A 10691-nucleotide genomic window follows, 5' to 3' on the forward strand; every position below is an offset into this window, starting at 1 on the left:
AACCTGACCGTCACATGACTTCTGACTCCTCAGAGCGCCACCTGCTGCCAGCCTGCAGAAAGCAGGAAGCTCTGTGTGCAGGGAGGCAGATAAAGACGCCTCGGACGTTTCTTTATCGCCCGCTGGAAGGGGAGGCGGCTGCTGGTTAATCAGCAGCCACAGAGCCGAGAGGAACTTCCTTATCAGAACAAAAGCCTCTTCGCCGCACCGACCGCGAACAACACAAACAAAAGTTTTGAGAGAGCACAGTTCTGGATACTGGTACACACTGATACTGGTTAGATATACTGCACTACGGCTTACATTGTAGCATACTGACCTATATACGGATGATACGGGATATATTGTCAGTTTCTTGTCACGTATAAGTGTTGTCGTGTAGCTAAAGATCAGTTACATAAACCAGGACTCCATATAAAACTGTCAACATGAGCTGCAGTTAAAGCCATCGCTGCCCGTAATTATGCTGGACACACGGCCACAGTCCACCGTTGACTCAGAGGAGGAGAGTTTTTTACAACATCCATAAGCACAACGCAATCTTTGTTTTATTCTGCGCATAATTCACAGCTCAGCCCTTCATTAGGCAGCACAGAACAACCAGCAGCTCTTTGCAGAAAACAAATCTTAAGTATTCAAATTAATCTCGCTGGCCTTCTGATGGCACACAGTTTCCAAATCGTCCTTGCCAGAAAATCCCCAACGTCCGTCCAAAAGATTTTTGGAGGTTGAGAGATTGCTTTAATATAAATAAATCACACTAGATGCCGTTAGGCATCATTAGGAATATTCTTTTGGCCAGGTTTTCCTGAAACAAAGTGAATTATTCAGAAACTCCTACATGCTTCAACATGTTCATCTGATGGTTTGGTAAAGCGCCAACAGGACCCGCAATCGTAGTCGGAAAAACTAATTTGCAACAAAAGTGAAATAATTCAGACATTCCTGGATGAAAACACGTATTTTATTCTCTCTGGAGCTTTTGACTGCTTCACGTGGTCTTCATCAGACGTTTAAGTGCTCTGTTGAGGTTTAACCATGCTTATATGTAGCTTATACTCATCATAGCTCAAGGCTACGGAACGCATCCAACATCTGCATAGAGGCTTGCAGCAGCCAGTGATGTAATTTTGGCCATTTTAAATGCAACAAAGCCAGTAATACTTTGACTTGCAAGTAACATAAAGTTTTTTGAGGCAATAACAAAAATATTTTGTCAAAAACATCAACACATTTTTGGCTATTATATTGGTTGTGTAAAATTTTAAAAAATCCTTAGAAAATGTACTGCAGCTAATAATGCTAACGTCTATCCGATAGTGTAATTCAATGTCTCCATTACTTTTGAAGAGCTTTTGCAGTTTTTTTTTTTAACAATTGGTAAATCAAAAATAGTCAAAGTAAATATTATACTCGCATTCATTTATAAAAAACTATGCACAATGCAGCACTCTGTCCTTTACTGAAGATTGTACGAGACAATTTGAGGGATAGTTGTACAAAACCTGTTTGTGTTTACTTGGATATGTCAGTTAACAATATTACATGTAGAAAAAAACATATTAAACTGCTGTAACGTGTATCTGGTAGTAAGCAGTTTTAAATGTCGGGAAGAGAATAATTCTTCCATTTAAAACGGAGTCTTTCCTCTCCACTGTCGCCATGTGATTGCTCAGCTTGGGGGATCGCTGCAAAGTTAACGACTCGGTGCAATCCGCTGGGTTTACCGGGAAGAAACCTTTTACTAAACAAACTGAACTTAGCTGCACTGTACTACAACTACAGCTAGAATGAACACTTACATTTTAATTTGCTTATATGACCACGCTGAATTATTTTTGACAAATATCGACAAATTTGCGACTTGTAATAACTGACCTAGATTTGCTACATGTGCAGTTAAAATCTTCCTTGCCTCAAATCAAAACACGCCAAGCAATACTCCTCTGGTGCATTTCTATATTTTATCCTAGAGAAGTGTATTTTAGAGACGGCTCATGCCCGTCTGGTTCTTTAAGGCCAGATTTTTATCCACCGATGAAGACTTTGTGTCATAGATCAAAAGCTCAAGAAAATCAAACAAGCCATTAATGAATATTACTCTCCCTCCAATTTAAGTGCTACAATGTTTTACTTGTGCCTTAACGCACTTCAGCGTTTTGATAGAAAATGATCAGATTGCTTTGAACTCCTGTAATCTTCTACACGTGCAAAACATTTTTAAAAGCAAATGTGTCCTTTACTACAGTAGCATAATATCATACTACCAACATGTGAAGATATATGTAATCAGGAGGACAGCCCACATTAAGAAGGTTTATCTTAAAATCGCTAGTTCTGCAGGCCGAGGATGTTTGTCTGATGAACCAGATCTGAGTTGGTTTAATTATTGTGCTTAAAGACTCAGTTGTGACGCGTTTTCAGTTTTCCAACAGTGTCCACCAAGGTTTTAAACTAAAATTTCCTCGTATTTAAAACACACTGAGTATTTATCTCCATTTCTTGTCAAACTAAACTGGGATGATTTCTGCTGGAAAAACACAATCTTAGTGTCTATTGAGGCCAAAGCACACCGTTCCAGTTCAAGTCCAATGATTTTAGTGCTCTAACTGTGTCAATTATTATTATATATATATATATATATATATATATATATATATCCTCATCCAGTCTCGTTTATCGCAGCTCCTGCAGCTTCAAACTATTCAATTCTGTAGATACGGCCATGTTTAAACAGGCAGCTATTTATTTGGAACTAGTAAATTCCCCGAGAGATTAGCCTGAAATGCATTTATCTCGATTAACAGGAATGTTCACTTATCTTTTCCATTTTGAAGAGCGACTAAAAGAAATCAGCCTGCATCACATTACACGCCTGACTTACAAGAGTAAGTTTTTAGCTTTGTATCATTTCTATTTTTCTCGCTAAAGTATATTTAAATTAAAGGTGGTGTTTTTATTAAATGTTTTCATTCTGAAATGATGCTACTGCAATAAAAGATGAATTTATCTTCAGGCCTTTTCCACATCCTCACAGAGATGTGCGGAGAGCGCCGTGGATTCAGGCTGCGGTCGTCACTGATTTGTGTCCGGACACATCGGCAGACTTCAGTCAGGGTGTCTTTTATTTTCATGTTCTCTACAGCAAATATGACAATGTGTACAAAAATGGAATCGATGTGATCAGAAGGAGAAACAGCACTGCGTGGGTATTTATAGCACCTCTGTTTCTCCCCCCGCCGCGGCCACAGCACCAGAACCCCGACCTCAGCGGGCCGAGGCTCGAAAAGCACCGACAGGCTGGAGCGATCTTTGTGGCCGTTGTTGACGAACGACGTTCTCGGCACCGTGAAGCAGGTCGGACCGTTCCCAGGAACAAATCCCCGGAGTTTCCAGAGGGAGCTGACAAATACAGCAGCAAGAGCTCTTTTGAGTTTTTATTTGGAACAAACCAAAAATAAAACAGCGTCACGTTAGCTCGGCTTTAGCCAAATCTCGAAAAACTGAAATATTACTAGCAATAATATCTTGTGAAATTAGCTGCCTGGAAATGCCGCTGCTTTGTTTATATCCGGCTTTTGCCAGCAACCCTGAGGACTGCAGGGACTCGTTCCTGGAACCTGGACTGCGGCCAACGCCGAGCGTTCCCAAACTCGAGCGGAGAAGAACAGAAAAGCACCACAGTGGTGGAGAGAAAGCAGTGGGAAGTACACGGAGCAATAATTACAAATTGAAACAAAAAAACAAACAAAAAAAAGAAACATTTTCAACTCAGCTGCTAACTAAAACATCCGTGAACTCGGGATTGGACCCGAGCGAAACCGGTGACACTTTGAGAAAGGTGTGCAGTTCCATGCAACTTCGCCTGGAGTTCCTTCAGTTTCCCACGGTTGGATGGAAACGCAATTAGACTTCAGTCATCTGTGGGTTCGGGATGCGTTTAGCGCAGGGGTGCCCAAAGTGGGTCCTCGAGGGAGGGCATCCTGCATGCTTTAGTTCTCTCCCTGGTTTAACGCACCTGGATCAAATGATGGCTCATTAGAGACCTAAGGAGAACTTTGACCTGCTGAAAAGGTTGTTCCTATCACCAGGGAGAGAACAAAAACATGCAGGATGCCGGCCCTCGAGGACCGACTTTGGACACCCCTGGTTTAGCGTATCGGTGGGAACATGAAGGAGCACCGAGTGGGTCACACTTGTAGACAACAGCATAACAAGCTGAGATTGCAATGAGTTTCCACCTACAGCCTCCTCAGAAGAACATGAAAATAAAATGAATAAAACAGTTTATATATATTTATATGCATATACATATGAAAAAATAGTGAAAGGAAAACAGCCTAAGCTCTTTTTTTTTCCAGCTTTGAATTTAAATGTTTCTCTCTTTTTCTGAAACTATATAGATTTGTCCTTTTTTTTTTTAAAACACTATGTTCACATTGTACAAGGGCGAATGAGCTTTGAAGTAATCTAAATGTAACGACAGAAGCACAATGATTCGACATTAAGGCTGAACAGCAAACTTTTCTCACAACTTGTCCTAAAAAAAAAAAAAAAAGGATCAGGATAAACCGCTTGATCTATGAGCTTAAAAACAAAAACAAGCATAGAGTGATACACAAGATCTCCATATATACAGAAACAACAACAAAAAGGACAAAAGTAAGAGCTACGTCTGCAGATGTGGAAGTACTGAATGGTAAAATGGCAAATGCAAGTTTATCAGCTGGTGTTGGTTTATAATAACTGGTGTAAAAAAATGGCTGACAGAAGTGCAAACCAAGATTAGAGCATGCGTTTAAAAAATAAAAACCCGACACGCAAAGCAGAGCAAACGACACAAGAGGGAAAGACGAGATGCCTGCTTGTCAGACTCTGCGTCTCGTCTTCAACACGTTTGTTTGTGATTCACAACACTGTGACAAAGTCGGCCTTAGACTCTGCGTCGCCTCTGAGCCGGAATGGAAGATTGAAATTCAAAGAAACACTTTGTTTTTACAGAAAATCTCTCCAATTACAATCTGAAGCTTAGACTGTAAATCTGTTTGCATGATGGGAAATGAGTGGGTAAGTGCAGTGCATGGTAAACAACACCCAATAGGGTCATTTCACCAGTTTGCCACTTTATACTTTTCTCATTTGACTTTTGCAGGAGTGAAAAAGAACCGTCTGCCGTTGAGATGAACCGGGAAAACGTAACGACCAGAATCTGACGATCTGAGCTGGATCGGCCCTGACCAGCGGCAAGTCGATTGGAGGAAAAAAAAAAAAAAAAACTCTCTCTTTCAGAGAACATTAGCGCTACATGGTCGCACTGACAACAACACTCTTCAGTGTGGAAGTTTCTATAGAGACAAAGTCTCGAAACGTTCATGAGGTGCATGAAGACGTAAAAGGTTACTTAAAAGAAAATTGTATATTGTTGAACATGCCAGAACAAGTCTGAAGTTCATTCAGTGAAAGAGAGAGCAATAATTTGAGTAGATAACAGGAAGGCTTTGTGTTTACGTTAAAAAATGCTGGCTATTAGATCTCTCAGGATTGAGGTCTTAATTTTCTAGCGCCGTGGTAACATATGGGACTCTGGCTAATCTGAGTGATATTCACAAGAAATCTTGGAACACATACAGCCTAGTTAACCGTGATTTACAGGTAATGAATACCAAAAGCTAAAAATATGAACTATTCAAGGAAGTTGATTTTTATTTCTTTTTCTGTCTCAGGAAAGTGCAGAGAAGTTTCCAGAGAACTAAAGTGGGTAACTAACAAGTGCTGATGGCTATTTATGCAGCACCAGTTCTGAAGGCAGACCTCAGATCTGGGAATGTTATCAAAATTGATCAATGTTCCAGGAAAGAAAACAAGCGGGATTTGCTAAGTGAAATGCCGAGTGACCAAGTTAACAGCAATGTTTTTAACAATATAAAGCAGGCTCCATGGTGCTTTGTGATCAAAGATGTCTCTTAAAAGGTAAAAAAAACAAACAATGTTTTTACTATGATTGTCACAATGTTTTATATGCAGAGTAACCACATTTAGCTTGGAGGTCTGGGTTGCTAAACACATCCAGCTTTCCCAACCTTAAGGTGACCTTTATGTCAATCTTTTCCCCCCCAACTTGAAACTTGGACATTTTAACTTCTGAGTAAAAATTGATTAAATAATTAAATTACATCATCATCACTGATAAAAGATTTTTTTCCTGTATTGTTTATCTGTCTGATGATTCTTGACATGTGAACTACAGCAGTGATCACTTTAAAAGATTTTGGAGCTGCTGCCGTCTTCCTCTCTCATACACACACACACACACACACACACACAGTGTGACGTCGCCTCTCATTATTTTAATATTCTAATAGAAGTGGAGTGCTATATTTCATAAGGCAAAGATAAATTACTTAATGCGAGCATTTGAGCATTTGTTTTAAGATTGATTGCATGTTATTCATTAAAATACCTAACTGACTGAATTCCTCTGATAAATAGTTGAACAGTTTGTTTATGGGGATGAAATGCCAACACAGGTACAAACATTATGGCACAAGATAGCAAAGTGGTGAACTGACCCAGAGCTCTTACAACTTTTCCCTTCGCTTCTACAAAAGACAAGAATGGCGTATTAATGTCGTTTTTTTTTTTTTTGTTTTTTTGCTGTCACATCTCATTCATAGAAACCATTTTAATAAGAAACTGACTTTACATAGTGGTATAAATCAGTTTTTCTTTTAAATTAGTGCAATTCTTTTGGTTTTCAGCCCTCCTAGCTTTTTGCTTACAGATAATAAAGATGCACCTTTGTAGCCTTTTGTAAACAAAGTTTCCCGTTTTAGCGGTTCCCTTTGGAAAACTGCAGAATGCACTGGAGGGAGAGGGTTACTTATCTCTGCATGCGGTGAAAACATGTTGCTCTTTTTTTACGGCGCGACTTGAAGAGCTGCCAGGGAGTTGTTTTTAGAACGCGCTCTGTTTAAAAATCTTCAGTTTGATCCCATTAAAACGAGAGAAGGAGCAGCATGCTTAAAACAAGAAGTAAACATGGCACAGCAACAAAAGCCAAAAAAAATAAAAAAATAAAACAACCCATGAACAACATGACAGAGGAAGGAGGTTTTGGTACAAAGTTCAAAAGCTGCTGAGATGGAAGCAGCAGCTCCATCTCAGCAGCTTAAACCCGACGTTTAAGCTGCTGGTTCTTTCACTTTGAGAATCACATCCCTGAACAACAGGAAGGAAATGACTCGAATAAGCAGGTTGTCGTTTGTTTAAGTGTGATGTGGTCCGTCTGTTTTCCCTGACTTGAGTTTGCATTGATCATTCACCTCGCGCGTCTCTCGCTTCCTTCTCGTTTCCGCCTCTTATCCAATCCGCTTGCGTTCCCCGTGGAGTGCTGAAGGAACAGGAATGATTGTGACGCCGGTGATGGAATATGACCTCAAAACGTCCAGAAATGAATCAAAACGAGGGAAAGGATTGAAGGAAGAACAACAAAAAAAAAAAATTCTCCTCCAATGTTCTTTTGGATAGAAAAGTAAAAGTCTTCTTTTGAATCTTTTTATCATAACACAAAAACACTTTTTGGTCCTTTTTTTTTTTGTTGTTTGTTTTTCCTCAATTGATTCTTAGACAAGACTCTCCATTTAAAACCAGAGCTGTACAAAACTAGAAAGATGCAACACTGAACCCGACATGAAAAGATCTATTTTTACACCGCTTAGCTGCACTGGGGCTTCCCATTCGCTGGGGATGACGGGAATGGTGGAGGCAGATTTAGGAATCCTGGACAGAACCGGGGAGGAAGGGGGGGAAAAAAAACAAAAAAACAAAAAGAAAAGCTGCTCTGCCATCCTTCATTTGCCTCCGCTGCTGGAAGGGATTCGCTAACGTGGAAGAGGGGCCGGAGTTTGACGGATAGTTGCGTTTCTGGGTTTGCAGAAAGGCCGAGTGCATGCAGAATGAAGCCCCCTCGCTCCACGTTTCTCTGGCCGACAGCTACGGCGCCTGCTGCTGAGGCGTTGCATGGGCCGGCTGGGATCAGTCGGTGAATCTCTGACAGGCTTTCTTCCAGCGGCAGGCGGTGCACCACATGTCGCGGTTTTCCATCCCGTACACCTTACGGCACTTCTTCCCCTCGCCGCGCACTTTCCGGCTGGAAAAGGGAAACGACACAAAACAAAAAGGTCACTATGTGGTGAAGTAAGCAATTAATATCCATTGTGCTAATGTGCAAAAAATAATTTTCATAACAGGCATTACGAAAATTGAGGTGCATTTTTGTTTTTGCAGATGACGAGCAGCGAGGGTCCAGTACCTGAGGGCAGTGGTCGCTCTGGGAGGGGACGAAAGGACGGCGATGGTCTGGGATCGCTGCTCTCCAAATCCCTGGCTTTTAGTGGGAGACACCTGGAGAGAAAACACAGAAACTTAATCATGTGAAGCAAAAGGTTAAAAAAACCCACTAAAAATTGGATTGCATTTAATAGCAAAATCCTCCCAGTGTCACAGCTCTAAAAATTACTGTACCAAAGCATTTTAGTAGCTTTTATTAACTTTAAGTGATCCCTTTTTCCCTGGTTATAAATTTTTCTTTGTAAATACAAATAAGTTTCCCAGTTTTTTTTTTTTTTTTTGCTACTCTGCTAAACCATCTCAAAATTCCCATGTTTCACAAACCCAGTTTTACAGATTTTTCCATATCTGTTTTAAAAGGATTATGACAATTAGTGCACAAAACACTCATCAGGTTTTGTAACAAAAAACAGTGTATTCTCCATTTTCTTTTTTTGCCTCAAAATTTAAAAAAAATCATCAAGACTTCAAAACATCTGGACTAGACCGTCACCTTTTGAAAGACCTTCAAAAAAACCTAAATAATGAAACATTGGGTGAAAAATTCAGCAAACTAAGAAGCTAAGTCATTTTCAGAAATTAAATGCTTTGTCTTTGAAATTACGGAACAAGGCGTGAAATCAGAAAAGTCTAACATTTCTCTATCCTCGTGCTGCGGGCGGAGTCGATGTATTTTGATGGCTGTGTAAATAAACGTCGACGTTCCCTCACCGTGTTTCCTGTGAAAGTGACGGGAGGAGACTGCCAGGAGATGCTGAAGCTGTTGGTGGGAGTGAAACTAGTGGAGGACGAGTTGCTGCTGCTGGAGGGGATGGACACCGGAGCCGTGGCCTAAAGGAGGAGATTCGAACGTTTTAACGTTTCCGTGCAACGCTGCAAGTCAAAAACCTTCCCTTCATTTCATTTTGACAGCTAATATTTCCTCGCCTGATAGGCGTGGTCTGTGTGGATGAGGTAGAGGGCGCTCGGAGCGGAGCGGCTGAGCGGGGTGGTGCCGCCGGGGTGGGGCTCCTTGGAGTCGGACGGGTGGGCGAGTCGGTGGGAGTCCGGCTGGTGGTTGAGAGGGGCCAGAGGCGACGGGGGCGGCGGTGGGGGAGAGAGGACGGAGGAGGACACAGGCGACAGGCTGCTCAGCCCGTCGGCGACGGAATCCGTGTTGAGCTTGATTTCTGTGTAGTAGAAATCCTCCTCGCCGTCGCTGCAGTCTGAATCACAGCTACGCCTAAAAAAAAAAAGAAAAAAAGAAAAAAGTGACACGTAGAGATTTAGAAAAGCAAGAGAGAAAGCATCTCGGTGAAACCTAATAATGTCAGTTCACTCGTCAACATTAGACAATTCATCTTTCATTCTCGCTGTTTTCCCCTGGATTCTCACAACATGACCAGGAGTTTTTTTTTAAATTTTTTTTTTATAAATGCTGACTAGTTAGTGAATGCTGGTGTCTCACCCCAGGTGGATGGTGCGGATGTGTCTCTGGATGCCTGCAGTGGTGCTCAGCACCTTGCCACAATTCTTCCACAGGCACTTGAACATCACCTTCATGGAGTTCTGCAGGAAACGCAAAACAGAAACGTGCTAATTCAGATTAAGGTGATAATCTGAATTTAAAAGTTGACGGATGAGAAGCCAGCATAAAGCTGTGGATTGTTGACTCTGCCTGTAGCACAGACTAAATTAACTTACCTGAAGCAAATAATAAACTTTAATTGACGTGTTGCAGAACAAACAGTGTTTGTAGGCAGGAACAATTAAACCAGCCACTCAAGGACTAAAGCAGAGTCAATAAAGTGTAATAATAGTCAGTTTGGTTCATTTGTAGAATTGCTGGGAACAATAATATTTTCTCTGCCTTATGTCTAACAGTAACTCCGCCGTTCTTTTGGTCCCACTGAGTCAGGAAGCAGCTGCAGCGGCGACAAAAACAACCTCTCAAACTTTGAACTAGTGATTAATCGGCCGCTCTGTTAATCAGGATGATAATTTCCCTTTACTGGCTTAATCTCCGTGCGCTGATTATTCCAGGGCATCAACCGTTAATCATTTCACAACAACGGGAACCAGAAAATAAATAAGTTTAAAAAAAAAATAAAAAATCGCAGACACATCTGCATTGCAGGCAGCCTTGCCTGCGGATATGATAAAAGACGATGGTTTTAATTAGACCTGGATTGTTTTTTCTCCCCATTGCAAGTCAGATTAAAGAACAAACCAACTTAAAATGAGTTAAACATAAAAAAAAAAAAAAAAAAAACGTATGGCTGCTCTGCTCTCAAAAAAAAAAAAAAAAAAAATCCCGCTTGGGTTGTCTTTTTTTTTTTTTGGGCCCCAAAATTGGGGGGGCG

At 41.0% G+C, this 10691-nt stretch overlaps 1 protein-coding gene across 2 annotated transcripts in view; it reads right to left on the reverse strand.

Moving 5' to 3' along the window:
- Positions 1–5709: 5709 nt before the first annotated feature.
- Positions 5710–10691, reverse strand: part of znf704 (zinc finger protein 704) — a 62880-nt gene continuing 57898 nt past the window's right edge. For both annotated transcript variants that reach the window (XM_015026709.1, XM_015026702.1), the window contains exons 5-9: positions 9797–9897; positions 9277–9571; positions 9061–9180; positions 8312–8403; positions 5710–8149 (exon numbers count right to left, since the gene is read on the reverse strand). In XM_015026709.1, the coding sequence (XP_014882195.1) occupies positions 8035–8149; positions 8312–8403; positions 9061–9180; positions 9277–9571; positions 9797–9897 (723 nt within the window). In that variant the 3' untranslated portion in view covers positions 5710–8034. The remainder of the gene's footprint in view (positions 8150–8311; positions 8404–9060; positions 9181–9276; positions 9572–9796; positions 9898–10691) is intronic.

The sequence above is a fragment of the Poecilia latipinna genome, unplaced genomic scaffold (genome assembly GCF_001443285.1).
Source record: "Poecilia latipinna isolate Pla-1442-1.1 unplaced genomic scaffold, P_latipinna-1.0 Scaffold99, whole genome shotgun sequence".
Classification (NCBI taxonomy): Eukaryota; Metazoa; Chordata; class Actinopteri; order Cyprinodontiformes; family Poeciliidae; genus Poecilia; species Poecilia latipinna.